At 42.0% G+C, this 27,216-nt stretch overlaps 4 protein-coding genes across 25 annotated transcripts in view; 2 read left to right on the forward strand and 2 right to left on the reverse strand.

The window, feature by feature from the left end:
- Positions 1-453: 453 nt before the first annotated feature.
- On the reverse strand, positions 454-9,122 carry LOC135090314 (serine/threonine-protein phosphatase PGAM5, mitochondrial-like). 8 transcript variants are annotated; one of them, XM_063987005.1, is made up of 8 exons: positions 9,002-9,122; positions 8,150-8,274; positions 7,351-7,460; positions 6,799-6,974; positions 3,312-3,547; positions 2,800-3,017; positions 2,236-2,366; positions 454-1,846 (listed from the first exon to the last, which is right to left on the reverse strand). In XM_063987005.1, the coding sequence occupies exons 4-8, from the start codon at positions 6,960-6,962 to the stop codon at positions 1,696-1,698; spliced, it is 900 nt and encodes a 299-aa protein (XP_063843075.1). In that variant the 5' UTR covers positions 6,963-6,974; positions 7,351-7,460; positions 8,150-8,274; positions 9,002-9,122; the 3' UTR covers positions 454-1,695. The 8 variants fall into 8 exon arrangements, with proteins under 8 accessions (XP_063843075.1, XP_063843070.1, XP_063843073.1 ...); XM_063987000.1 differs by having other exon boundaries at positions 2,236-2,369; XM_063987003.1 differs by having other exon boundaries at positions 2,236-2,369; positions 6,799-7,002.
- Positions 9,123-12,151: 3,029 nt separating this feature from the next.
- LOC135090315 (large ribosomal subunit protein eL6-like) lies at positions 12,152-15,790 on the forward strand. The gene is made up of 6 exons (XM_063987007.1): positions 12,152-12,229; positions 13,355-13,435; positions 13,673-13,815; positions 14,197-14,324; positions 14,983-15,167; positions 15,611-15,790. The coding sequence occupies exons 2-6, from the start codon at positions 13,355-13,357 to the stop codon at positions 15,770-15,772; spliced, it is 699 nt and encodes a 232-aa protein (XP_063843077.1). The 5' UTR covers positions 12,152-12,229; the 3' UTR covers positions 15,773-15,790.
- Positions 15,791-16,488: 698 nt separating this feature from the next.
- LOC135090311 (regulator of G-protein signaling 9-binding protein-like) lies at positions 16,489-23,288 on the reverse strand. Its single transcript, XM_063986993.1, has 7 exons — positions 23,151-23,288; positions 22,279-22,469; positions 21,699-21,865; positions 21,408-21,475; positions 20,188-20,380; positions 19,374-19,542; positions 16,489-18,232 (listed from the first exon to the last, which is right to left on the reverse strand). The coding sequence occupies exons 2-7, from the start codon at positions 22,453-22,455 to the stop codon at positions 18,113-18,115; spliced, it is 894 nt and encodes a 297-aa protein (XP_063843063.1). The 5' UTR covers positions 22,456-22,469; positions 23,151-23,288; the 3' UTR covers positions 16,489-18,112.
- A 3,471-nt stretch (positions 23,289-26,759) lies between these two features.
- LOC135090316 (cytoplasmic dynein 1 intermediate chain-like) overlaps positions 26,760-27,216 on the forward strand; it is a 38,601-nt gene continuing 38,144 nt past the window's right edge. For 5 of the 15 annotated variants that reach the window (XM_063987048.1, XM_063987041.1, XM_063987051.1 and 2 more), the window contains exon 1: positions 26,957-27,174. In XM_063987048.1, coding sequence (XP_063843118.1) covers positions 27,076-27,174 — 99 coding nt within the window. In that variant the 5' untranslated portion in view covers positions 26,957-27,075. Of the gene's footprint in view, positions 27,175-27,216 lie in introns of all 15 variants that reach the window. The other 10 variants (XM_063987037.1, XM_063987046.1, XM_063987055.1 and 7 more) reach the window with 4 other exon arrangements.

A 27,216-nucleotide genomic window follows, 5' to 3' on the forward strand; every position in this document is an offset into this window, starting at 1 on the left:
CTCCCTATTGAAGAGGTTACTTGGCATCAGTGTGGGGGTTCCTTCCTTCTCACCTTGATTATAACATAATGTAGTGGAGCACACACTAAATAATTTCTTGGGAACTTCCAAAGAGTAGCCACAGATAGTCTACATTTGTACTTGTCATGCATCTCTTTTTCTCACTCCTCCAATCATCTCTTCCTCTCTCACACATACTCTTTAATCCTCCCACTTTCCAGGGAAAGCATCCTCATAATCACAGCGTCTCTCCCACTTCCATATATTGAGTCACTTCACTCTTTTCCAGCTGACCAGACCAGTTCAGGATGCTGTAGTCTCACCTCAGTTCATTCCTTCCTCTCAACACACACTAACTCTTCCATATACTGGTCACTAGCACCATACATTGCTTTAACTCTTCACTAAATGACAGATACATTCATGAACTGGGCATTGTAATCAATCAGTTAATAATCATGAACTACTTTACTGGTAAGGATTTACAAAAACTGCCCTAGACAGTAATGAGTTGTATCACAAGATGACCAGGCATTACACTAATGCATTTGGCATTTATTTGGCAATTGATAGATCAAAGTCACTTCAAACACTATTCTTATGAGACATAATAAATAATATAAGTTAACAGCTCTATACAGGCAAATACCTAATCTAGTATATAGCCAATCAGCTCTATACACACACATCACCTATGGCAGAAGTGATGCAGGGTGTGAACACTAATGTGGTAATACTGTTCTTGTTCCTCCAGTTCCTCATACCACCTCTTTGTTTCATCAAGGCTCCAAGGACTCGCAGCTCTGAAGGATGCCATAAACACTCGCTACCACCTTCTGCCTCCTATCTCACTAAACATTAAGCATCTACTGCTGTTAAGTTGACAAACATCCACCACATTGTCAGCTTTCTGTGGCTGCAATCATCCTGCTCCTTTCCAGCATTCATTTTGATGTTTTCTGTCCAGGAAACAATCTCACATCACAGGCACATTTTGAATATACATTTGATTTCTTCATAATTATGAGGATCAGCAATTACTGTACAAATGAAATTAATATGAAAGTTGGGTCCACAGGAACTACCTGATCTCACAAGACTCACAGTCACCTCTCAATCCCAGCAATCAGCATCAGAGTGCTTTAATCTGAATGTTTCCAGGAATATGACACTAAAGCACAAGCCATGTAATGATGCTTTAGTTCACACAGATTTTAATAAAAAATGAATACAGTACAACTTCCAGTGACTCTCACAAGTGCCTCTCTCTGCCCAATCTTCCAGTCTTTGCCTCACCCAGCATATGACCACACCCCATGCCCTCATCCACAACTCCCTATGTATCATCAACATACAATAGTCATTACTGTACAAATCATAAGCCCATGAAACCCAATTAGTTTTCATCCTGCCAAGAATCCTGTTTCCCATCACCCAAGTGGAATTACCAACTCATCCAACACCTAAATAAACCATTCAACATAATCTGGGATGTGCTGCCATTGGTTTGGTAAGGGACAGCTTACTAACTCCCCCAACACCTAAACACTCAATATAATCTGGAACATTGGTTAGGTGCAGGACAGCTTACCAAATCAAGCACACCTAAACAATCTGGAACATTGGTTAGGTGCAGCTCCCACAGCACCTTTACGAACCACTCAAAATATCAGGAACATAATGGCACTGGTTAGGTTAGGTACGAGACAACTTTTCTGGGGGCATGTATCCACAATCACCAAGGTGCCACACCACCACTCTGCCATCAGGCCGCACCACCAAGTGTGTTATGCTGCCATTGTGAAGTGATATCCTAAGCCATGCTTCAGGGGGAAGCTGTAGCGCTCTGAAACACAACAGGTACTCACTCAACATGGTTCAAATATAATTGATAACTAAAAAAAGCAATGTATTTCTCTCTCTCTCTCTCTCTCTCTCTCTCTCTCTCTCTCTCTCTCTCTCTCTCTCTCTCTCTCTCTCTCTCTCACTTGATTCCTTATATATACTCTTATTCATGTATTGTACATTTCAATCTTCACCAACAGGAGCTAAAAAAGCAAGGTATTCTCTCCATCTCCCTTTATTCACTTGATTCCTTTCAAATATTCAGTCCTATTCAGGTATTTGTGTATTTCCATCTCCAACTACACTAAAGCCACTGTACATTACATTTTTATCAAGTATAGAAGTGAATGCATCAACTCTGGTCATACAACTGTAGAGGAGCTTTCTTACCTGCAGACAAAGTAGCGAATGACATTTGCATGACACACAAAGACCTCATAGCTGTCCTTCTCCTGGCTGGGGGCGGCTCGATGCACATATTTCCTGAAGGCAGCCTCAATGCGTGCCCCATCAGTGTAGAACTTCTAGAGGGAAACATGTGGTGTCAGTGGAGCAGCAGCTTGAAAACGTGGTGTAGAGTAACTGACTGACTGCAAATTATGTTACTTTTAGAGGCTTGTAACCGATATTACTGCACTAACCCTAACCATATATTCCTTGGACAAAGTTTTCCCCTTCTATCTCCCTCTTGCACTTTCACAGAGCAAATATGTGCCTGGTTGATATTATTATTATTGTTGTTGTTATTATCATGATTATTATTTATTCATTCATTTGTAAATATAACTTAAATACTTATGATGCACTATCCAGCTTGTCCAGTTGTCTGGGCTGGCACATTAGCAGTGTGTTGGCTTCCCTGCACTCAATCCTTCCTATTATGTTGAATGAGGGGCCAGGAAGCACACTAGGTGAGATAACCAGCAACTGTCAGGCATCAACAAGAAGACTTACGTGCATCTCCGGCTTCCAACTTCCCAAGGGTGGCTCAGGAGGTACTGGTGCTCCCTCCCTCAGCAGATCACAGTGGTCTATTTCCTCCACTTCCCCAATCTTCTCCCTGATGATGTTGGCTGTCTCGGTGGCTCGGGTCATGGTGGAATACACAAACCGAGAGTATGGCAGACCTAGTTCCTTCAGACGCTCTCCAGTGAGGGCTGCCTGATCCCGACCTGCAAAGTGGCACTGCTATTAGGCTTGTTAGGTGGCCAGCTATCCCTTTCCACTGGAGGCTGATGAGGCTAAGTGTGTGAATGATGTGAACGTAGTGCTTTGTCTGGGCAACCCCATATGGGATTGGCAGCCTGGTAGGTAAATAGATAGATGACTAGATAGATAGATAAATGGATAGACAGATAGATTGATAGGTTTGTAAATCATATTCACTTATTTTGAACATGATGTCTTTTGTAATAAGCCACACTAAAACTTTTGGAGGACAGGTGAAGACAAGAGAGGGCACAAACCCAGTCTGGTGAGGGTGCGGTCCTGGTCTGCGGAGGCGTGAAGGTTGTACTGGCCATGGCGCACAAAGATGAGGTGGCGGGAGGCTGTGGCTCGCGCCTTCTCCAGCTTCTCTTCTCGTGCCTCAATCATGTTGTTATTGATGTCATTGCTGAAGTGGCTGGCGTTGGTGAGATTGCTGTTGTTGTTGAAGTCTGGCTTGTGTTTCAGAGGCTTCACTAGACTGTCAGCATCTCTTCTGTCAGGAAAAAAATAAAAATAAAAAAAATAAAATATAAGTAGTTTTTTTTTTTACAATGAACTGAACAGAATGTAGTCATGCTAAATACAACACAAGATATGAAGAAAACTCTTCATATCTTTCATAAAAGCAAAACAATAAAGACACAAATCATGATTCACAATTTTGTTCTACATATATTCAAGTGAAGAGGATGCAAATAAGGTAAATATTCTAAAAGTATGAAGAGAAAAATTCTTCATATCCTTCATAGGAACAGAACAAATAAAGTCATGAGTAATACTCTACAGTTTTGGAAATAATCTCTGAAACCTTCTCCACAATTGTAAGAACAAAAATGATGCTGTTGTTGTTACATAACACTGAGACAAAACAGGAAACATGAGCTAAGAAACTAATTTGAACCACTGATAATATATATATATATATATATATATATATATATATATATATATATATATATATATATATATATATATATATATATATATATATATATATATATATATATATATATTATATATTTTTTTTTTTTATGTAGGAAGGACACTGGCCAAGGGCAACAAAAATCTAATAAAAAAAATGCCCACTGAAATGCCAATCCCATAAAAGGGTCAAAGCAGGGGTCAAAAATTGATGAATAAGTGTCTTGAAACCTCCCTCTTGAAGGAATTCAAGTCATAGGAAGGTGGAAATACAGAAGCAGGCAGGGAGTTCCAGTTTACCAGAGAAAGGGATGGATGATTGAGAATACTGGTTAACTCTTGCATTAGAGAGGTGGACAGAATAGGGGTGAGAGAAAGAAGAAAGTCTTGTGCAGCAAGGCCGTGGAAGGAGGGGAGGCATGCAGTTAGCAAGATCAGAAGAGCAGTTAGCATGAAAATAGCAGTAGAAGACAGCTAGATATGCAACATTGCGGCGGTGAGAGAGAGGCTGAAGACAGTCAGTTAGAGGAGAGGAGTTGATGAGACGAAAAGGTTTTGATTCCACCCTGTCTAGAAGAGCAGTATGAGTGGAACCCCCCAGACATGTGAAGCATACTCCATACATGGACGGATAAGGCCCTTGTACAGAGTTAGCAGTTGGGGGGGGTGAGAAAAACTGGTGGAGACGTCTCAGAACACCTAACTTCATAGAAGCTGTTTTAGCTAGAGATGAGATGTAAAGTTTCCAGTTCAGATTATAAGTAAAGGACAGACCGAGAATGTTCAGTGTAGAAGAGGGGGACAGTTGAGTGTCATCAAAGAAGAGGGGATAGTTGTCTGGACGGTTGTGTCGAGTTGATAGATGGAGGAACTGAGTTTTTGAGGCACTGAACAATACCAAGTTTGCTCTGCCCCAATCAGAAATTTTAGAAAAATCAGAAGTCAAGCGTTCTGTGGCTTCCCTGTGTGATATGTTTACCTCCTGAATGGTTGGATGTCTATGAAAAGACGTGGAAAAGTGCAGGGTGGTATTATCAGCGTAGGAGTGGATAGGACAAGAAGTTTGGTTTAGAAGATCATTAATGAATAATAAGAAGAGAATGGGTGACAGGACAGAACCCTGTGGAACACCACTGTTAATAGATTTAGGAGAAGAACAGTGACTGTCTACCACAGCAGCAATAGAACGGTCAGAAAGGAAATTTGAGATGAAGTTACAGAGAGAAGGATAGAAACCGTAGGAGGGTAGTTTGGAAATCAACGCTTTGTGCCAGACTCTATCAAAAGCTTTTGATATGTCCAAGACAACAGCAAAAGTTTCACCAAAATCTCTAAAAGAGGATTACCAAGACTCAGTAAGGAAAGCCAGAAGATCACCAGTAGAGCCGCCTTGACGGAACCCATACTGGCGATCAGATAGAAGGTTGTGAAGTGATAGATGTTTAAGAATCTTCCTGTTGAGGATAGATTCAAAAACTTTAGATAGGCAGGAAATTAAAACAATAGGACAGTAGTTTGAGGGATTAGAACGGTCACCCTTTCTAGGAACAGGTTGAATGTAGGCAAACTTCCAGCAAGAAGGAAAGGTAGATGTTGACAGACAGAGCTGAAAGAGTTTGACTAGGTAAGGTGCAAACACGGAGGCACAGTTTCGGAGAGCAATAGGAGGGACCCCATCAGGTCCATAAGCCTTCCGAGGGTTTAGTCCGGCGAGGGCATGGAAAACATCATTGTGAAGAATTCTAATACGTGGCATGAAGTAGTCAGAGGGTGGAGGAGAGGGAGGAACAAGCCCAGAATCGTCCAAGGTAGAGTTTTTAGCAAAGAGTTCAGCTTTAGAAATAGATGTGATAGCAGTGGTGCCATCTGGTTGAAATAGAGGAGGGAAAGAAGAAGCAAAGTTATTGGAGATATTTTTGGCTAGAAACCAGAAATCAAGAGGGGAGTTAGATCTTGAAAGGTTTTGACATTTTCTGTTAATGAAGGAGTTTTTGGCTAGTTGGAGAACAGACTTGGCATGGTTCTGGGTAGAAATATAAAGTGCATGAGATTCTGGTGATAGAAGGCTTAAGTACCTTTTGTGGGCCACCTCTCTATCATGTATAGCACGAGAACAAGCTGTTCTCGTGCTATAACTCGGAAGATTCAAGAGCGTGGGCACGAGAGCAGGTTAAGTCATTGCGCACATAAACGCAGCATCCAGCTTTGGATCGAAAATGAGGATAGAGAAAGTAGGAGGAAACAGAAAAGGGGCTACTGTCAGTTGCCTCAGACACCTGAGTTTCAGTGAGGAAAAGAAGATGAGGTTTAGAAGAGGAGAGGTGGTGTTCTACAGATTGAAAATTAGATCTTAGACTGCGAATGCTGCAGAAGTTAATGAAGAAAAAGTTGAGGGGGGTGTCAAGACACTTAGAGTCATCGACAGAAAGGCAGTCAGACCTGGGGACATTTATGGTCCCCTCCCCAGATGGGGACTCCGAGGCTGGTGTAGGAGTCGCCATGATGATTTAAAAATTTTTGAGTGAAGGGTGTGTGTGTTATTAGGTGCTTGTAGTTTTGTATGGAGGAAGAGAGTTGTCTTTAGAGGGCAGGCTGTGACTGCCCCCTTGTGTTGTGAGACACAAAGGGAAACGTTCAGTGAGGTCACAGCACCCCCTGAACAGTGCTTCAGACCTCATTGGGAGTAATTATCGTTTCGGCAGGTGTCTACTGCCTCCTCAGTCAGAAAAAGCACCCAGGCTCTGTATGTGCAGTCAAGAGGTCAGATTCCACAACAGCAAAAGAAGGCTTGCAGGAGAGAGGGAGGGAAGCAAGGAGCTGTACCTGTCCCAGTTCCAATCCCACTTGACAGAGGGAGTGTAGCCAGTGGTCCAAGAAGCATCCACTGACGCTCTCCGCTCATCTCGGCCCAGCAGGAACCCAGCCACTGAGCCGCCTGCTGCTGCTGCCACCACACCCAGCCGACTGGCTCCTCTAAACCACGACATGGCACCACACTCCTGCCAACACACAGGTGATGTACACCTCCTGGGGACATGTACACAACACAATAACCCTGTAGACTGTGTGTTTATGGTCTGGGATGAGTGGTGGAAGATCTTTGTGGCACACATTCACATGTAGTTTGTGTATTTAGATGGATGAAGGAAGGTATTTCATGACTCCCATTGACCTGTAGCTTGTGTATTGATATGTGATGGATAAAGTTTTCCTGACCCACACAGACCTGTAACTTACATACTTAGGGTGTGTGATGGGTGAAGGAAGCTTTTCCCTTATTTTACTCTCCACAAGTTACTACATATGTGCCTAATTCATCCAGAAATGCCCAGCTTGCATATATTACATGGATTATTCAACAACATATTCAAGTACCTTTTTTTAACAGTTGTTGTCTTGAGTTTTATCTCCACACAAGCCTCCAGTCTGTTATTGCTTTCCAAGAAGTTCACACCAGTAATGTTCTCACTTTGTCACCTCTAACTCTGAAATGACAAACCTTCCCTGAAGCAAACTAATCCCATTCTGTTCATTAAAAAATATATTTCAGTACCTAATAACTAATTGCAAATATCTGTGAGGTCCATCTCAACTAACATTCTGGATAATCTTACCAATAGCGGCATAACTTGGCTTAGTGGGTGAAAGCAGCACAGCCCCCCCCGGCTGTGCTGCTTTCACCCAGTTAGCAAGGTTAGTGACCTCAAAAGGTTAGGATAGCATAGTGGAGGGTATGGGGACAGATATTCCCTATTTGTTGACTTTTTTTATTTCCCTCAAAAGCGTTTTTCTCCTTGGACTTTTGCAATTTCCCAAATTTGTCCTCCTCCTACAAGGAGGATTTGGCGACCTCCTACAAGGTCGCCAAGCTTGCTTAGGGGCAGCAATAGAATACTTAAGGAGCCGCTATTGGTAAGATTTACCCCACCCCCTTCCCATCCACATACCAGTAAACACAACATAGGGGAAGCTGCAAGAAGCCATCAGGCCTAACCACACCACGTCATCCAACCACAACACAATACCACTCGTCAACCACACCACACCACAGCACATCCATATCCCATTCAATCATCCTTATCTCTGTACTGATAACCCCTAACACTTTCCCCTCCGAGTTTCCTTGACCAACCTAATCTCAGCCCAATACCTAAGTTTGAGGAGCTCTACCAACCTCTCTCAGCTTCACGTGTGCACCGACCCTGGCAGGCTGGCAGATAATGACGAAGATGAATCTTGATCTTGATGGTACAGGTGGCACAGGATCACTCCTGAGCCAGGCCTTTGGATCGACAACTCCTGAAGAAGGGGGAAAAAAAAAAAGAGAAACGAACAGCATCCTCTATCCTAATTGTTCATACATCTGGCACGCCACATTCTCTCCAGAAACTCTTTCACCGCCTCAATCATCCTTTCATTCGCCTCTCTACACAGTCCCAGCAACACCACCATCCATTCCTTTCCTGTCTTCACTCTTTCATTCCTATCATGCCCTAACTCAGTCAGTATCACTTGCATCATCTCATTCCTGTCTCTGGCATACTTCACACACTCCAGCACCACATGTTCCACCGTCTCATCCTCTCCCATGTCACACATCTGGCACACCTTGCTGCGGGATTCAGACCACCTGTAACTCATTACATTCACATCCATACACTGTCCCTCGCTCGGAAGCAGCGTTGGTAGATTGTTTTGGCCATATTATCGTATTATACAGGTTGAAATTATTGTACTTCTGGTAAAACTGTCGTACATATGCAATTATTCCAAATATTATGCAAAACTGCCACTCTCCAAATACAGCAGAATTTAGGTTATATATATATATATATATATATATATATATATATATATATATATATATATATATATATATATATAGAGAGAGAGAGAGAGAGAGAGAGAGAGAGAGAGAGAGAGAGAGAGAGAGAGAGAGAGAGAGAGAGAGAGAGAGAGAGAGAGAGAACAGGTAACAGTAATTCCATGATGCAACATGTCCAATATTTCATCAAAACTCGCTTACTTTGGTCCGCTTCAGTTGTCCGCGACCACAGCCACACGCACACAACCCCTACACCTGCTCACAACACACTAGCGCGCAGCGGCAGACGGCAGGCAGAGTGGCAGACGGCGGCAGAGTTGCCAGTCCTGCTGCCTGACAAGCTAATAGTTAGTGTGTCGCGTCTATGGGTGTTGTTAGTACGTGCCTGTTTCAACTCCCAACCTGACAGAATTTTTTTTTTTTGTGTGTGTAACCACGCCTACACAGTGGCTGCCAAGGCTTACCCATGAGTTAAACCTTCTTTAGTTGGTAATGAGGAAGGCGTGGGCTCTAGCAGTGGACACCCGAAGGCAACAGTGGGTGAAAACAAGCAAAATAAAGAAAAATTTGGCTGTGAGAAGGTGCTAGACAGCCAGCCATAGTGACGAGGAGGCAGGAGCCACCACCACCACCACAGGCAAGGTAAGGTCAGGAAGTGTTAGAATAAATTTAGGTAACTTAACGTAACTTTTTAATGAATAACTGAACAATCCACGGTTTTAACTCATTTTAACGCATTTCACCTAACCTCCTGCACAATATATCCCTGTGTCAGCCTCGTCTCGTTGCTAAAAACCGTAAAATTTAACTTAATGAAAATGTAAACAATCTAGGTCGTCTCTATTTATCAGCCATTATCTATCTTATCTGCGAGTGTTTTAAACCAATACTGTCGCAAAGCGGAGCCACATGACCTAGCTTTAATATCCGCTCGTTAGATATACCTGCCATTACTTAGTTTAAGTTTGGCGAGGGTTTAAATGAGTGAGAAGGGTTGGTCGTCCCCTCCACTGGCCCCCCCAACCGCCATCTTGAATAAGGCTCCCCAGCCCCCTCCGGTTCCAATATTATTTTTTTATTTCCTAAGTATTTTATTTCGGCTTGTAGCTAAGATTTTATGGTTTGTAAAAATATTTCGTTGTTTTTTAAGTTATTTGAGCGCGTGTGTTGCGTGAAAAGTGGTGATTTTGGCGTTGTTTTTGTGTAAATAAGAGGGCCGTTTTCGGCTTATTTTTTTACGGTCCCAAAACTAAATTTTTTATTTCAGCCTGTACTAGGTTCTTATTGGTTTTAAAAAATAGTTGGTGTTTTTTTAAGTGTGTTGCCGTCCCGCTCAGTGAAATGCGCGCACCATACACTTGTTTTTTATTCGTGTTCAACTTCAAATAATATTGAATTTTTTTTCGGTCGATTTTTTATTTGTGCTTGTAGCTCACTTTAAATGGTTTTAGAAAATAGTTCAGATTTTTTAAAGTGTTTTCCGTTATGTTTAAGCCAGAATGGGTGGACATTTGAACGATTTTAAATGGGGTGAAGGTTCCAACAGTTTCCAGATACTTCTTTTTAAATATCTTTAATACTATTGCGTTTTGAAATGTGTTGTTATTTTTGGTATTAGTTAAAATTTGTGGCAAGTCTAAATTTATAAAGCATTCCTGTCTAGCTGCGTTTTTTAGAGGGGTCATTTTCAAAATGAAATACGTACGTACGTAAATAACGGTACCTGTGACGTCATCAACCCCCAGCCGTGACGTCACAAGCCCCCACAGCCGTAACCTTATCAGAGTGGTACCTTCCCTGACTCCCTTCCAGTCCCTCCCAGTAAATATTCAGTGTTTTTTTCAAGGTATTTCAAGGTGTGTGTGTGTGTGTGTGTGTGTGTGTGTGTGTGTGTGTGTGTGTGTGTGTGTGTGTGTGTGTGTGTGTGTGTGTTGCCTTATCTTTCGTTGTACAGATGGTGATGCAGTGTGTGTGTGTGTGTGTGTATGTGTGTGTGTGTGTGTGTGTGTGTTGTCTTGTCTTACGTTGTACAGATGCTTATGCAGTGTGTGTGTGTGTGTGTGTGTGTGTGTGTGTGTGTGTGTGTGTGTGTGTGTGTTGCCTTGTCTTTCGTTGTACAGATGCTTATGCAGTGTGTGTGTGTGTGTGTGTGTGTGTGTGTGTGTGTATGTGTGTGTTGCCTTGTCTTTCGTTGTACATATGCTTATGCAGTGTGTGTGTGTGTGTGTGTGTGTGTGTGTGTGTGTGTGTGTGTGTGTTGCCTTGTCTTTCGTTGTACATATGCTTATGCAGTGTGTGTGTGTGTGTGTGCGTGCGTGCGTGTGTGTGTTGCCTTGTCTTTCGTTGTACACATGCTTATGCAGTGTGTGTGTGTGTGTGTGTGTGTGTGTGTGTGTGTGTGTGTGTGTGTGTGTGTGTGTGTGTTGCCTTGTCTTTCGTTGTACATATGCTTATGCAGTGTGTGTGTGTGTGTGTGTGTGTGTGTGTGTGTGTGTGTGTGTGTGTGTGTGTGTGTGTGTTTGTGTGTATTGCCTTGTCTTTCGTTGTACATATGCTTATGCAGTGTGTGTGTGTGTGCGTGTGTGTGTGTGTGTGTGTGTGTGTGTGTGTTTGTGTGTGTTGCCTTGTCTTTCGTTGTACATATGCTTATGCAGTGTGTGTGTGTGTGTATGTGTGTGTGTGTGTTTAAGCAAACTTAACCTAATCTCTTGAACTACAGGTGTGTGTGTGTAATAATAATAATAATAATAATAATAATAATAATAATAATAATAATAATAATAATAAACGATTTATTATTTAGGCAGCTAACAAACTGAAAATGTACGCGCGCACGCGCGTAGGGCGCGCGGGAGGGCAGAACACTCATAGCGCCTTTTTTTTTCTATCTGCACCGACATCTTGTGAGGGCGAGGGCGAGGGAGAGGGAGGGAGTCACAGAACTTGCCGTCTGTGAACGAGTAACAATGAAGAAATTACTGGCGGAGTCTCTCTCTCTCTCTCTCTCTCTCTCTCTCTCTCTCTCTCTCTCTCTCTCTCTCTCTCTCTCTCTCTCTCTCTCTCTCTCTCTCTCTCTCTCTCTCTCTCTCTCTCTATATATATATATATATATATATATATATATATATATATATATATATATATATATATATATATATATATATATATATATATATATATATATATATATATATATATATGTATATATATAAAAGGAAAGCAATACATCTGGCACTTTCAGTTTTTTATTTTGTTATTCAAATTTATATAAGAAATTTTGCATTACCTGATATTGATAACATATTATTGTTAACATAACATGTTATTAAGTCGGTAATTATTTTCCAGGTTTGTTGTTATTCAAGAGCCATCTGGCGGTAGTTCTTTTCTGCTCCCTCCTGCCCAGGCCGTGGTGTGTTCTGGGACAAGGTACGTATCGCTTCTTATCTGCCTCACCTTTCCCATCACCACAAATCCTGTGTGCCAGACATATTACCAGGACATCAGTGAAGGCGAGAGCTTAAAGGAATTGGGGATATTTCTTGGAAATTAGTTGATAAATTAGAAATAAAACCATGGTGCTCCTGCCTTTCATGTAAACAAACCTGACCAAGGCACGCGGAGGTTTAGGGGTGTTTTTGGACCTCTCAGTCACCACCCGCGGCTTTAGTTATCTCTTAGCGCACGGTAGGTTATATGATACATTTTAGCAAACCAATCTTGATGTTAAAGGGCAGTTTAGGTGTCAAATTTGGGTGATTCTTGCATGCCATACCGGGAAAGCAAGGGCAGCCTTCCTACCCGTATGTTTTGCCATAAAGACATGTTAATTCAAAAGATTTTAGTAGGTAAATATCATTGGCTAGGATTCGTGACGTGTGAATTAAGCAACACCGCCTTTCTCAAACTCACTCCCTGTCCGCCGCCTCATCTCCACTCGCCTATCAGCATCTAAGTCTCTCTCTCTCTCTCTCTCTCTCTCTCTCTCTCTCTCTCTCTCTCTCTCTCTCTCTCTCTCTCTCTCTCTCTCTCTCTCTCTCTCTCTTGTGAGAGAGAGGGGTACGAGAAGTATGGGAAAAGAGAGACGGGAAGGGTGAGAGGAAGGGGGTAGGCCTAAGATACACGTCAGAGTCAGCTCTAGACAACGACAGCTGCCATGAAAAAGGAAAACAGATGTCACTTGTTAGAAATATAGGTAGGAAAACTGCTTCAACAAGTACTGAGCTGGCTGTACATTTTTAGCAGGCTTGGGTCTGAGTCCATGTTTGTGGTACTTGTTCTTGTACTTGGATGCCAAGACAATTTTACAAGTACTGCAGAATAGTAAGCAGAAATACAGTATGTAGTGACAAAAATATATCCTTTGGGCTCCTGCAAATGACAGGTCAGCAGCAGAGATTACACAAAATGCAGCTGCCACAGTTCCCACTCCTGGTGCTAATTGATCATTTGTTGCCAGAATGGAGCTGGAAATAACAAATCAGAATAAATAAATAAACAAAATCAAGCACAGTTAGTCCGAAGCTAACATTTCCATTTTGTCTCTTGTTTCAGATGGTGCAAACCAAGACAGTTCGCCGGTCTGTCAAGCCGGGCGGTGTTCGTTTCGGCAAGCCCAAGAGTAAAAAGGTTAAGGTAAGGGTGGTGTGTGCGGATGTCTGGTGTTGAGGTGTGAAGCGTGGCAGGGAGCAGAGGGGAACTGGTGGCAAGGGAAGAGAGAGAGAAGAGAATTAGGCGAATAAATGAAAAGGAATGGGAGAAATTAGGTGAATGGAAGAGAGAAAGAATAAGAATATGACAATGAATGTAGAGGATGGATAAAGAGAAATCAGCTGGTTGTAATAATTTGCTTCCTATTTATCTCCTCTACAGCAGGTTGTTGAGAAGCCCAAAACCTTCGTGGAGAAACCCATTGGAGGCGAGAAAAATGGCGGGACTCGTAAGGTGCGCGTCAAGAAGCTGCCCGCCTACTATGCCTCACAGCCCAACCCCAAGAAGAGGGCTAAGCGTATCAAGTGAGTGACCTAACCTAACCTGACCTGAGTTAACAGAATATAGGAGATGGATTGAAGAGGATTGTGTGGAAGGAAATGGAGAAGATAGGGAAGAGAAGCTAATAAGTTGTATAGAATGAAGAGATGGTGTGGAGAGAAAGGGTGAATAAGAAAGAGGGATGGACAAGTGGATTGAAAGGGTAGATGGGAATGTAATGTGAAAGGTACAGGAGATAGGAAAAATAAGAGAGAATGATGGATAGATGGAGAGAGAGAGAGAGAGAGAGAGAATGAATAGATGGGGATGTATAAAGGGATAGAAGAGATTGACTGCCACCATTTCTACTTATACCACAACACCACACACACACCACTGACCCAGCTGTTCCGTACTACCCCCAGGCGCCACACCAAGCCCCTGCGATCCAGCCTGACTCCCGGGACCATCTGCATCCTCCTGGCCGGCATCCACAAGGGGAAGAAAGTGGTGTTCCTGAAGCAGCTGAAGAGTGGCCTTTGTCTTGTCACTGGTGGGTATCCTGGGGTGTGTTTGTGTTGGTGGTGCTGCTTCTCACTTGCTTCTGTTGGGAGTTGTCACATTATACCAGGCTCCACCAGTGTGCTTCTTTGTTTGTGACATTTGTTCTTCTTTCATTTGCTGGTGTTGCTTGTGACAGTGAGTCAGATTAGTTATTAACAATCTCTCTTCTGTGAATTTTTCAGTCTTGTTTTTCACAGCATCCATAAACCTTCTTTCATGTTTTCTTTCCTTTTCCCTCTCTTTTCTTTAGTTCATAGTTGCACTTGTTGTTATTACAGTTCTGCTAATGCCTCTACTTGTGATATTTTTTTTCCCACATTATTTCCTGAGGTGTTGCCCAGTCATCCTTATAAGGTGATGGCTGCTTGTAGGTCCTTATCACTGCTACTATTATGGGTATGTCACTAGTACTGTTGTGATCATCCTTATTTTTTTCCACACGTATTAATTCCTTTATTGCTAAGCCGTGTTTCTAAGCCATTCTTATAAAGTAGTTGGCTGCTAGGTCCTCATCACAGACACCAGTATTAATTTATTGCTGAATCTTGTTTCCTAGTCAATTGTGTAAGGTAGTTGGCTGTTCTAGGTCCCTTACCACAGCCACTCTGACATCTGTGTGTTGACTGATTGCCTTATCCCTCCCTCAGGTCCCTTCAAGATCAATGCCTGCCCTCTTCGCCGCGTCAATCAGATTTACCTGATCGCCACGGCCACCAAGCTGAACATCAGTGCATTCGGCATCCCCAAGCACATCAATGACAAGTACTTCAGGCGGGTGAAGGCCAAGCGTCCCAAGAAGGAGGAAGGAGACATCTTTGAACAGAAGCAAGAGGTGAGGGGGTCATGCTGGGCTTGTCTGTGCTGTGAGTTGTGTCTCCATAGGGATGCATCTCTGGTTATGTTAAGTCTTTTAATATTTTGGGCTACTTTAGAATTCTTTTTTTTTGATGCCACCATACCCTTTTCTCTGCTATTTATTTATTTATTTATTTTCATTTTTTTTATTCTCATTCCTTTTCTTTCAATTTTATTTCTATATTCAAAGCTACAAGGATGCGAGAGGAGTCTCAATCGACCAGACCTTTTCAAACATAATTTTGCCTCACTTCAGAGTAACAACTGTTTTAATCTGGCTTGGTCTCTTTTCTCTCCTCATAAGTGTATTGCAACACCAAGATATAAACTCAATAAATCAGTCATGAGTGTCTTGCTATCTAGTCAGCAGAAGCAGTCATCATAGTAGCAGCAGTAATATAACGTCGATCATTTCTGTAGAAATACGTGCCGTCCGCTCAGCGCAAGAAGGACCAGGCAGTGGTGGATGGCTTGGTGATGTCTGTGATCCGCAAGCGTGAGGACAAGAAGATGCTGTTTGGCTACCTGGGCACCACCTTTAGCCTCAGGAACAAAATGTATCCTCACAGACTGAAGTTCTAAATAAATGAGTAATGTATGTCTGTCTGGTCTCTGTAACTCCTTGTGCTGTGGGTGACTGTACTTGGGTGGAAAGATTCTGGTTTGGGATTCTGTAAATGAAATACCGTAGTCTAAAAAAGTGTACTGTAGGAAGGGATGTAGTATGTGTAGATCATGGGAGTTTCAAGACCGTCGCTCGGAAATACTGAGGTGGCTGTTTCTTTGACCTCACTATGTTAACTAGTTTTCCTTTCTCTAACTCTGCACACTCTATCTCTCTCACCCTTTTGTCCCTCACCTCAGTAATGCATTACTCTTCTCACAGTATATAAGGTGTCTATCTCACAGAGTTTAATGGTAGTGCCTAGCAGTATCCTGGGGATTTTAAGGGACTGAACACAACTGAAGACTTGTTTGTTATAATGCAACATATTTAAGCACAAGGTAATTGAGAGGGAACAGCCAGCTACCAAGTCCCTAGCAGGACTTGAGAGGACCTGGTGTACTCTTGTGGTAAAAGACATGAACCCATAGTATAGCATAGAGGACTGATGTGGTCATGTGGGAAGGAAAGGCCTGAACCCATAGCATAGCATAGTATAGCATAAAGGACTGATGTGATCATGTGGAGAAAGACCTGAACCCATAGCATTGCATAGCACAGGATATGTGGTCATGTGAGGAAAAACCTGAACCCATAGGACTGATCTAGTCATGTGGGGAAAGAGAGACACTGTCAAATTGTTCTTTATTATAGCTAAATGGAGCAGGTTGGTCTTACATTTTTTTTTTTACAGCCAGCATTTTTATTTCCCGTGCAGCAAAACCTCTCCTTGTACATCCATGTTTGTAGCTCGTTATGTATCTTTATTGAGATCACCATCATATCTTAAATCATACAAATACCTTATAATAATTTCTAGAATGTGATTTATAGTTAAAAACTAAGAAAAATACCTCTTTTTTGGCACAATTACAAATGAAGAGCTGATGAGCTAAGCAGCACAGACCTTGCTTACACTGTTAATCTCAGCTCCATTGAGACATGACTGCGGTCACTACTAGGTATGATACTGTAGCCTCAGCAGTCACTCCCTGTAAGAAGAGGAGACCCGGAGGAGAGAGAGACCGATGGACAGATTGAACCAAGTGTCATTTACTGAAACACATCACAGTAATCTTCTAATTATGATTTTATAGCTTTCATGGTTACTACCTTTGAGAAGAGATGGAGACAGCCAGACTGAATTAAGTGTTATTTATGTGTAGAAAAATGTTAGTAGCTTAGTTTTGTTAGTACAGACAGAAATCTATGGAAAGCTTAGCTGGAAGTCACAGTATTGGTCCATTGTGAGAGATGGATGGCCGAGACTGAGAGAGTGGCTTAGTTTTGTTAGTACAGACAAATGCATGGGAAGTTTAGCCGGAAGTCATAGTATTGGTCCATTGTGAGAGATGGATGGCCAAGAATGGCTTGGTCTCTGTCTCCCCATGGTTTCCTCTGTCCCGGCAGATGAGGGGACATCACAGATCTGGACCGGTGCACCATGTGGGCCACAGCTTAACACACTACGCAAATGAGCAAATGTATCCTTTGTTTTGCACTTTGCATCACAAATACCGTAAAACTAATGCACAGGAAAACCCTCACCACCATCACCACCACCACCAGTCAGTCAGTCAATCAACCTCAGTGTTGTACTAGCTGTTGCCTCTTAAAGAAAAATATAATTATGCACATTCACTAATGGTAATTAGTAGTAAAGTTATACAGCATTAGATACACTCATGCATCCTGCTGAACAAACACACACACACACACACACACATACATGCATGCACACTGTATGAGCTTAATTAAGATCTGGGACACCTAAATTGAGCACATATTTACCATATCTTTCTTTCCCTGTACTTACATATTTTCACTATATGGGGATGGAGATAAATACCTTGTTAAATCAGACATGATTGGATGAAAATTGCCAACTCAGTAGAAGCATCATAATATCAGTCAGCAAAGGGAAATTATTAACCACCAGAGGAGAAAAACATACAACAAAATATCCATTGTGCCATAACTTGTGAATTCCAGGTAAAGTTTTCCATTATTAAGCTTAATGTATGTACCAATAAATACACCTGAGTCCTTTAAGCTAACAGGGTGCCAGCTGGGCGGTACACAGCGTGGCAAAGTTATCACGTCCACAAAAATATGCGTTATGACAAGTCTGTACTAGCCCGGTGTCCCCACTGAGGGAGGCAATCCACGGAATAGTCTTGACGAAGGAACCTCTGCTATAAAAATACTGAAGTTGAGGATGTGTCAGTGTGTTGGTGTGTGTTGGTGTGAGTGAGGCGCTAAGTAAAGAGAGCAAGGAGGATGCCAAGGACCGTCCCCAGCAGGAAGATTGCCACTACACAGCTTAGGATGTAGCAGATGTACCGTCTCCGCTGCACTGTGTTTACGCTCTCAGCACCCTGGGCAAGGAAGGAAGGGATAGGTTACTTTTAAGAGCACAGATGCGTTGCTAAGAGTGTGAATGATGTTATGTGTATGTAGCAGGTGTATTGTCTTCACTACACTGTTTATACTCTCAGCAGCCTGGGGAATGAACAGAAAGATCTAAATTTAAGAACACCAATTTCTTTTACTTTTTATGTATGAGGGGCACTGGCGAAGGGTAACAAAGAACAAAAAAAAAAAAAAAGGGTTGGTCATTGTGATGCTAGTTCCAAAAGTAAGGTCAAAAGGATTATAAAAAAAATTGAAGATGAGTCTCTTGAAATGCTTGGTGAAAGAATGAAAAGGCTGGTTTTAAGAACACTGATGCATTAGTAAGAATGTGAATGTGTGTAGAAATGTGTGGTGCTTTGTCTAGGCCATTGTGTGTAGGATTGTTGGCCTGGTATATAGGTACATAGATTACACTGCTTGAATGATGCATCAATGACTAAAAACTTCCCCAGTAATTTTCTGTTTTGAAATATGAAATGAATATGAAGAAAGGTATTTATAGGAGAAAGAAAAAAATAATTCTAAGAGAGAGACAGGCAAAAACTGGCTCATAAATAGGATTGCAAGTGAGTAGAACAAACTCTGCAAGCATGTAGTAAGTGACTAGACATTAGATATTTTTAGAAGGTTGAAGAACTCTGTAGAAGATAAGTTTGAGATGATGCCTTGTGTAGACCAACTGGCCTCTTGTAGTCTTATTCTCTTATTACAGAAGCCATGAAGGAATGTAATCAGATGAAGACATAAAATATCAAATAAACATATCAAAGAATGACTGAGATGAAAGTTAGATTGAGAAATACATACAGGAAAAGAACATCTATCTATCTATACAACAAGCCAGCAATCCTAAATAGGGTGGCTCAGACAATGCACCACACACTCAAGCGCACACATCAGACAAGGGAAAAGAAGATAAAGTATTAAATAAATACCCAAAGAAAAGGATAGCTGAGATGAATATTAGAGAGATACATGAAGCTAGTGGATATGTACTATGCATTCCACATCACTAAGTCTTTTCCTGCCTATCTGTACATACCACCTCCCTAGCCATATAACACTACCATATAAGCATGCTAAGATAGATAGAGAGTGACTCACCACAGACTCGGCCTCAGAACAGCCTGACTCATTGTTGTCGTGGAAGGAAGGTGAGTCGTCATTTATGGCTGCCAGGAGCTGCTTCTCAGTGATCTCGTCCAGCACCCACGCCTTCAGGTCCAAGCTGCTCTCCATCACGTTGATCAAGTTCCGCAGGTCAATGAGCTCCCTGGGTGGGTGTAATTTGTACCGTATGGTGTGTAATGTATGGTATTCAAAATTTGAGAAACGTCTTGAAATCTTCCTCTTGCATTGTGTCTTGATGCTTTTGTGTCTGTGTGTGTGTGTGTGTGTATGTGTGTGATCCCTTCATGACTTGATATTTGTTGTTCATTAATTTATTTTATAAAGGAATTACACACACAGATCATGATTCAGTGTGAGCCTAGAGTAATTAGTTATATATGTAGTATGTATCTGTAATTTGTAGCATATAGATGTACCTCTTCTTTGACACTAAGGGTGACCACTACTAATACATCTGCTGTCATTCATTGCTGCCACTGAACCTCAAAACAACACCTCAAGATCAGTACAATCTTTCAACACATTTTTGCTTTGAGAAATAATATACTTCCCTGATGCAACCAGATAAATTTAGTCTATAACTACATTTATCTTCTAACTTTGCTAATATACATATATAACCTGCTTAAAACTGAAAAAAAATTAATTAATTTAATCTCTATATGTATAACCTAGTTTAGACCAAAAAATATGTATTTACTTTATCTATATATCCTAGTTTATAACATTAAGAAATAACAGTTCCCTCTGATTCAATATGACTTGACTCAGCATATGTTAACCTTACTTTTGCAACTGATTGACCTCGGCTCTTTCCAGTGCTTGTCTGTCATCCAGGGGTAGCTCCAGTGCCTCCAGGGATGCTGGGCCAGGCCGGTGGCTGCCCCCATACTCATGCACCCCTGTGTTGATGAGTCCCACAGGCCCTAAGTGTAGCCCAAAGGTATGCTGCAGGGTGAGTGTTCTCAGCATCTCCTGTTCTGTTGATGTACCAGGGAGAGAACTTACCACAGGGAAGGAGGAGGTATGGTGGCAGTGTTAGGGAAGCTGTGTCATTATCTAATATATATTTTATAGCCTCATTTCATCTCATATTTTATAGTCTCATCTCATCTCATCTCCTCTTCTGTAGACACACAAGGGAGGCAGTTCAGCAGAGGGAAGGAAGAGGTGTGGTGGCTGTCTTAGGGAAGCTGTGTCCCTATTTTATAATTATCTTATACCCTCTAAAGATAACTGTATCCCACTTTTACCATATTACAAGGCTACTCTCATAGTCTCACAGGGCTGTAATAATTACTGCCTGTTTATTTACTGTGTGCTTTAACTTCGGTTTGATAATCAATGCAAGGAGAGTTTCACTGTGTGTCCAATATTTTGTATTAATTTGTTATTCAATATGATATTATACTCTCTAATTTAATGGTTATGGCTTTTATATTGCATTCACCATTGTATTAGAATAAAAAATGAGGTTTTAATGTTACAGTTAGCGTTGAAAAGGAATGAGAACACGGGTTGATTCTTATATTAGCAACCATTTAAGTTTACCGAGAATGCGTAGCGTAGCCGCACCTCAAAAAAGTCTACGGTGGGAGCGTGCCGTGTTTCATTAACTCTATGGGAATGCGCGCCACATTTTCCTGCGAATACTTGTATTGCATCTCTTATTTCACGGCGATGACAAAACCACTATTACCCATATTTATAAACAATCCTACCTATTTATAATTCTAGCACTTATTCAATAACTCACTAAGACTATTGTTCCCTAGATATTGTGAAGGAAAGGGGAAGGTTTACAAGATTATTAGACACGTAATATCATATTTGTTGATTCACTTAACACTCTTATGCAGCAAAGTCTATTCCCTTATAAAATTACAGCACTTACTCAATAGTTAAACTGGACTTCAATTATATACAGCTTGTGAGGGGAAAGGGGGGGAGAGGAAGGGGAAGGTTTACAAGACAGTGTAACACGTCTTATAAGGTTTGTTGTCTCACCTAACACTCTTATACAGCAGAACAGAATCCTCCACAGCCTGGCCACTTCAGGTCTCACTGGGTCTGTTCTGCAATGGCGTGGAGGAGAAATATTAGCCATGCTGGATAGAAATGTGCAAATGTCTCACTGTTTGCCTTTAGGGCGATAGACTGAGTGATGTTAGATAGAAATGCATAGAAAATTTATGCGTAATATTCTTTCGCTTGTCTATAACGCTAAAGCAACATTGGCTTAATACATGAGAACGAGCAGAGAGAGACAGAGAGAGTAACCCACGTATCTTCACTCACTCTAGTAGGTAAGGGTTCAGTTTGTTCTTGGCTTGTCTGGCGAGGTCTTGTGCTCTCCGCCTCGACCTCTTCAGTTCGTCCCTCAGCTGCTCACAGTCCCCGCTGCCTCCCACACCCACGGCCAGGTGACGGTAGTTCGAAGTCTCGCGGTTTAGCTCCCGTATCAGCTGAGAGAGAGAGAGAGAGAGAGAGAGAGAGAGAGAGAGAGAGAGAGAGAGAGAGAGAGAGAGAGAGAGAGAGCTTAGCACAGTCATTTGGGAGTACCTTAAAGAAATAGGAGGGAGAGAAAAAAAAGAAGAGGAAAAATAGAAGATTGCAATATAATAGTCTCAAACACTGTCTTGCCAGCAAAGTCGAAGGGAAAGAAAAGATCACAATAACAGTACCTTCAAACACTCGAGCTTGCCAACAGAGAGAGAGAGATAATGCAATACAATAATACCTTCAAACACTCGATCTCGTTAACAAACTAAAGGGAGACAGTGAAATAAGGGAAAGAGAGCGATGATAGTGTACCTCCAAGCACTCAGTCTCAAAGGAAAACAGTGCAATAATAAGGTAAAAAATACAATAACATTACCTTCAAACACTCAGTCTTCCCAGCAAACTCTAGCGGGATGGGCAGGTTGCGAGTGTCAGGGTGTGAACAGTAGGGGATCCACATGGTGCGTCCAGCCAAGCCCCCAGCAGGTCCTCCTCCCAGTGCATTGAGTGACCCATGACTGCCCCCTCCTCCGCCGCCCCCGCGACCCCACATGACCCACCTCGGTCCTGGGGGGGTGGGGGAGAGGAGGTTAGTAGGGAGGGAGTGGGGAGTATGGGAAGGAAGTGGGGGTTTGCTACGGTATAAAAGAAAGGGTGTGGGTTAGTGGTGGTGCAGGGGAGGGAGTGGGCAAGTAAGAGACCAGAATAGTAGTCTTATCTCGGAGCTAAATATACGCGAAGTGGGGCAGAATGTGTCACTTGCGGAATGGAATCAACTCAGCTGTCACATCAGACACAAACGAATCTCACACGCTCTTCCTTTGTCGTAAAAGTGACCTAAATGGTCACATACGTCACCAAAATGAGAAAGACATTCAACATACGCTTCTAAAAGAGACCAGAAGACCGCAAAATTATGCACTCATAAAAAAAAAACGCCATTTCTTCCCTTGTTATGGAGTGCCCTGCTTAAACACACCCTAAAAATTCCAAATCTTAAACGCAAATACTGTAATTTCATTTTTTAGCGAATATTTTCTCTTGGACATTAGTGTCCCCTTAACTTATCAAGTGCCAGACACCTTTATAAATCCACACGCATGAATATTAAATAAAAAGACAGATAAACTGCGTATCACAGCCACTTTGGAAACCAACATTCCTCCTCATCAAGTGACAGTTCTTACGTTACTTAAATATTATGAACACACGTAAAAAAAATAACAAATAAATAGTTAAAAGTCCTACCAGTTTATCCTCAATGTGCGGACGATTGTAGGAGACGAAGAAGAAGGAGGAGAGGCTGAAGAAGGATGTCAGAGCAGCAGGGAGTCCTTCTGTGTAGCTTCAAGAGTCGATGTGAAGGACGTTGGCCGAATAGGATCCTCTGTCTATCTAAAGGCGACATGAGATCCACATAGGAAGCTTATGCGGGGGAGATAAAACACTTAACGACATGAAAGCACTTATTTACGCCTTCTCCTTAGCCTGTCACAGCACAGTAAGAGAAGGGCACACACACCCGCACCACCAGGTCACAGAGTAGAGTAAACGAAGGACAAGTATCACAGGGACGGTTCTTAGTTGCGAAAAAATCACTTCTGCAGCCTCCTTTCTCTCAGGATAGAAGGTGGTGGCATAACAGGTGGGCAGAGACGAGGAGGAGAGCGATCACAGAGCCAAGGAAAGGCAGGGTGAGGGACGAGGAAGGTTGGGTGAAGGGGAAAATCTCCCGTTCCAGCAGCCTCCCATTGCCACGATCATAGACTCAACAAGTGCGTGAGGCCGGTCGTCGCTGCCTGGCGCAAAAGGAACATTTCATTCATGCCTCACTCCGCCTCGGTCTGCAATTCATTCTGGGCTGTGTTGACTCTCCTAACACCGCCTTGAGTCCTGACTGGCGGTGTTCTCCTTGGCATGATGCGTGGGGACCGTGGCTGACTTGTGTGGGACGAGAAATGAGACTCAGACGAGATAAGGTCATGACTACTCGCCACGTTCTCGTACTAGAGGCTCTAAAGTCGGCAGTCTCCGCCTTCCAGTCCCTCGTACGTGGTAAAATGTTCTTCCATGACTTACGAAGCACGCAGCCCTCTCAGCACCGCGTCCATTTTCAGAGAGGTGCAGGGAAGAGCTGTCTTCCTCGAAAGGTGACAGTAGGAAGAGCTCAAATTGAAGAATCTTTGCTTCCCTGGCAGCCCCCGTCCAGTCCCTTGTTGATCAATAGCAATCAGGGTTCTGGCGAGCCGCTCTGTCCTCATTGGTCCATTTATGCCAAACTCGCCTGGGTATTGGTTAACAAAGACCAGACGAGGCTCGATCAATATCTGCTGGCGGGAGGCAAGGCGTGCACTCATGAGACGGGAAATTGGCGCTTATTCCACGAGTCTTTTTCGAGAAATTGCGAGAGACTCCAAGCATTAGCAGGCAGACCTGTACAAAGATCCTTGCTAGGGTGTTTGACTACATTACGCTGCATTACATTAACTACATTGTCAAAGAAAAAAAAATAGCTCCAGTTTTGAAGAAGATGGGAAACTAGTATGGCTATAGATAAGCGGACTGACATTTCATCTGGCACGCTAATCCTGTCATTGTATCCTCTCTGTAGCAGCCTTCATCAAACAGTATTGGAGGAAATGTAACTACGGTATTGAAGCGGAGGGGAAACTAGTGTATTTATAGATAGGGGACCGGCATTCTATCTCTCACTCTAATCCTATCACCGCATCTTCTTTATTGTTAGACAAGATCTGTAGCAGCCTTCCTCTAATGCTGTGATGTAGTGAACTAGCGTATTCGTTTGGTGCAATCGAACAGCGTAGAAAGGACCAAGAAGAGTTTGAATTTAATATAGTTAGTAATAGTACAGTGTGATGAAATATAAGATCTGTTGTTTTAAGTATACTTAGATGAGTTACTGTGATATCGTAATAGTCTAGTATAGTGAAATATGAGATATGTTGCTTTCAGTAGCTATGACATAAGAAGAGTTTTACTGTGATACTGTATACAGTATAATGCGGTGCTGCTAAGAGACACGTACTGCATTATACTAAAAAGAAAGAGAGAAAAATTATAAAGGAGATTAATCGACTGCGTGGAGAAGGATGTAAGACGGAAAGGGATACACGAAGCAGAGACATTCAATACAACCCAAACAGCGACAAAATTTAGACAAGATAATGCAATGATAGTGATCTGTTATTTTAAATCCCTGTTGTGGTTTACTTATTCTGATGCGTGTCATTATTTGTTGTTGGACTGTGAATGAAAATCACGCAGTCTGTTATTGTTGTAAGCGACATGCTTTAAGGCGTGTTTACACGAAGCAATTCATGGCTGTTTTTAGCCGGAATGCGCTGCCGGGAGCAAAATGCACCCTGCTGAATTGCCCGGCTGAATTGCCTGTCCACTTCCCCATCCATCCACCCGTCCACTCACCTACACAAAACCCACCATCCACACCTCATCCACACAATAGAAATAATCTTCAATTTAAAGAAAATTAACGTAATTTAAACTCTGGTGTTTCAAACATCACGCCACGACGCAGGCAGGTGTCTACTGCATATATATATATATATATATATATATATATATATATATATATATATATATATATATATATATATATATATATATATATATATATATATATATATAGTTAATTAAATCTATTTTATAGAAATAAAAAGTAAAAACCCCGACACTTATGGGTATCTTCTAATGACAGTTCAATTACTATACAAAGGTGAATATCATGTAATCTTTGTTGTCGCTTACATTTATAAGAGGCAGGACAGCGTCTTGTAGCCTTTATCTCCCTCCACCTCCAATCATTTCTCTGCCTCCAGAGGTCAATCCATAGACGCAAGGGAATGATGACCTCTCCTCACCCTCCACCTGCGCTGTGTGTGTGTGTGTGTGTGTGTGTGTGTGTGTGTTATATTGTAAAAATTGCCCTGAACGTTTAGGTATGAGAGAGAGAGAGAGAGAGAGAGAGAGAGAGAGAGAGAGAGAGAGAGAGAGAGAGAGAGAGAGAGAGAGAGAGAGAGAGAGAGAGAAATTTTATATATATATATGTCACGCATAATGTGGATAATTGCCTAATGTGAACATTAGGCAGTGAAATTGCCTAATGTTCACATTAGGCAATTTGTTTGCACGATGTTGACAATAGGCAACTTACTTGCTTAATGTCCACTTTAGGCATGATTTTCAAATTAGGCAAGGGTATTTTGCCTAATGTGAATTGAATGACAAACCAGTGTCTACAGTTTGGTTAGGTTAGGTTAGGTTAGGTTAGGTTAGGTTAGGTTAGGTTAGGTTAGGTTAGGTTAGGTTAGGTTAGGTTAGGTTAGGTTAGGTTAGGTTAGATTAGCTGATGAGAAGGTTAGGTTAGGTTAGGTTAGGTTAGGTTAGGTTAGGTTAGGTTAGGTTAGGTTAGGTTAGGTTAGGTTAGGTTAGCCCATATCAGCCCAGAGAGAGAGCACATCAGCATCGTCACGTCCGTAATCAATTGCGTCTCGGTATGTTTTCCTTATTCACATTGGGCAAAATTGAGCTGCATAATTTGAACAATAGGCATTTTTTGCCTAATGTTAACAATTTGTAAACTTTACGCAACCTACTTGCTTGATGTGCACATTAGGCAATTTTCTGCCTAATGTTCACATTAGGCAATTGTCCACATTATGCGTAACATATATATATATATATATATATATATATATATATATATATATATATATATATATATATATATATAGAGAGAGAGAGAGAGAGAGAGAGAGAGAGAGAGAGAGAGAGAGAGAGAGAGAGAGAGAGAGAGAGAGAGAGAGAGAGAGAGAGAGAGAGAGAGAGAGAGAGAGAGAGTATAAACAAGGAGAGAGTGTACTGTACATGTGCATAAAGACGAAATAAAAACTTTTAATAACAAAAAGTACAAGAAACATCACTAATAAAACTAAAGTAAATAATAAAATACACCCGTAGAGTAGACTTAACCGCAGAAGAGGGTGAGAACTGAGAAAGTGTTGGAACTATTGACTGGCGAGGAGGAGGAGGAAGAAGAAGAAGAGCAATCGATGAGTCACCAGCAGTGGTTGGTGCCCCGCCTTGACCAGATATTTCTCATACAGCAGGCGCCATTCCTTCCCAACACCTCACCATGTCGGACAGGAAGGCGGAGTTGGAGAGGAAGAAAGCCAAGTTAATGGCGCTGAGGGAGGAGAAGGAGCGGAGGAAAAGAGAGAAGGAGCAAAAAGAGGTATGGCGAACTTTTGACGTTTCGGTAAATTTCTGCTCTCTC

Source organism: Scylla paramamosain, chromosome 34, assembly GCF_035594125.1.
Source record: "Scylla paramamosain isolate STU-SP2022 chromosome 34, ASM3559412v1, whole genome shotgun sequence".
NCBI lineage: Eukaryota > Metazoa > Arthropoda > Malacostraca > Decapoda > Portunidae > Scylla > Scylla paramamosain.

Bases quoted from the DNA above. Each gene is read 5' to 3' on its own strand.
- LOC135090314 (XM_063986998.1), bottom strand. From the start codon at position 8,314: ATGCTGTTCGTTTCTCTTTTTTTTTTTCCCCCTTCTTCAGGAGTTGTC. The intron at 6,975-8,149 runs GTTGGTAGAGCT...GTGTGTTGGCAG, and splicing joins CACACGTGAAGCTGAGAGAG to GAGTGTGGTGCCATGTCGTG. The intron at 3,018-3,311 runs GTTTGTGCCCTC...GCCACTTTGCAG, and splicing joins CCGCACCCTCACCAGACTGG to GTCGGGATCAGGCAGCCCTC.
- LOC135090315 (XM_063987007.1), top strand. From the start codon at position 13,355: ATGGTGCAAACCAAGACAGTTCGCCGGTCTGTCAAGCCGGGCGGTGTT. The intron at 13,816-14,196 runs GTGAGTGACCTA...TACTACCCCCAG, and splicing joins AAGAGGGCTAAGCGTATCAA to GCGCCACACCAAGCCCCTGC. The intron at 15,168-15,610 runs GTGAGGGGGTCA...TCATTTCTGTAG, and splicing joins TCTTTGAACAGAAGCAAGAG to AAATACGTGCCGTCCGCTCA.
- LOC135090311 (XM_063986993.1), bottom strand. From the start codon at position 22,455: ATGTGGGGTCGCGGGGGCGGCGGAGGAGGGGGCAGTCATGGGTCACTC. The intron at 21,476-21,698 runs GTGAGTGAAGAT...ACGCCATTGCAG, and splicing joins CTGAACCCTTACCTACTAGA to AACAGACCCAGTGAGACCTG. The intron at 19,543-20,187 runs GTAAGGTTAACA...ACACCCACCCAG, and splicing joins GAGGTCAATCAGTTGCAAAA to GGAGCTCATTGACCTGCGGA.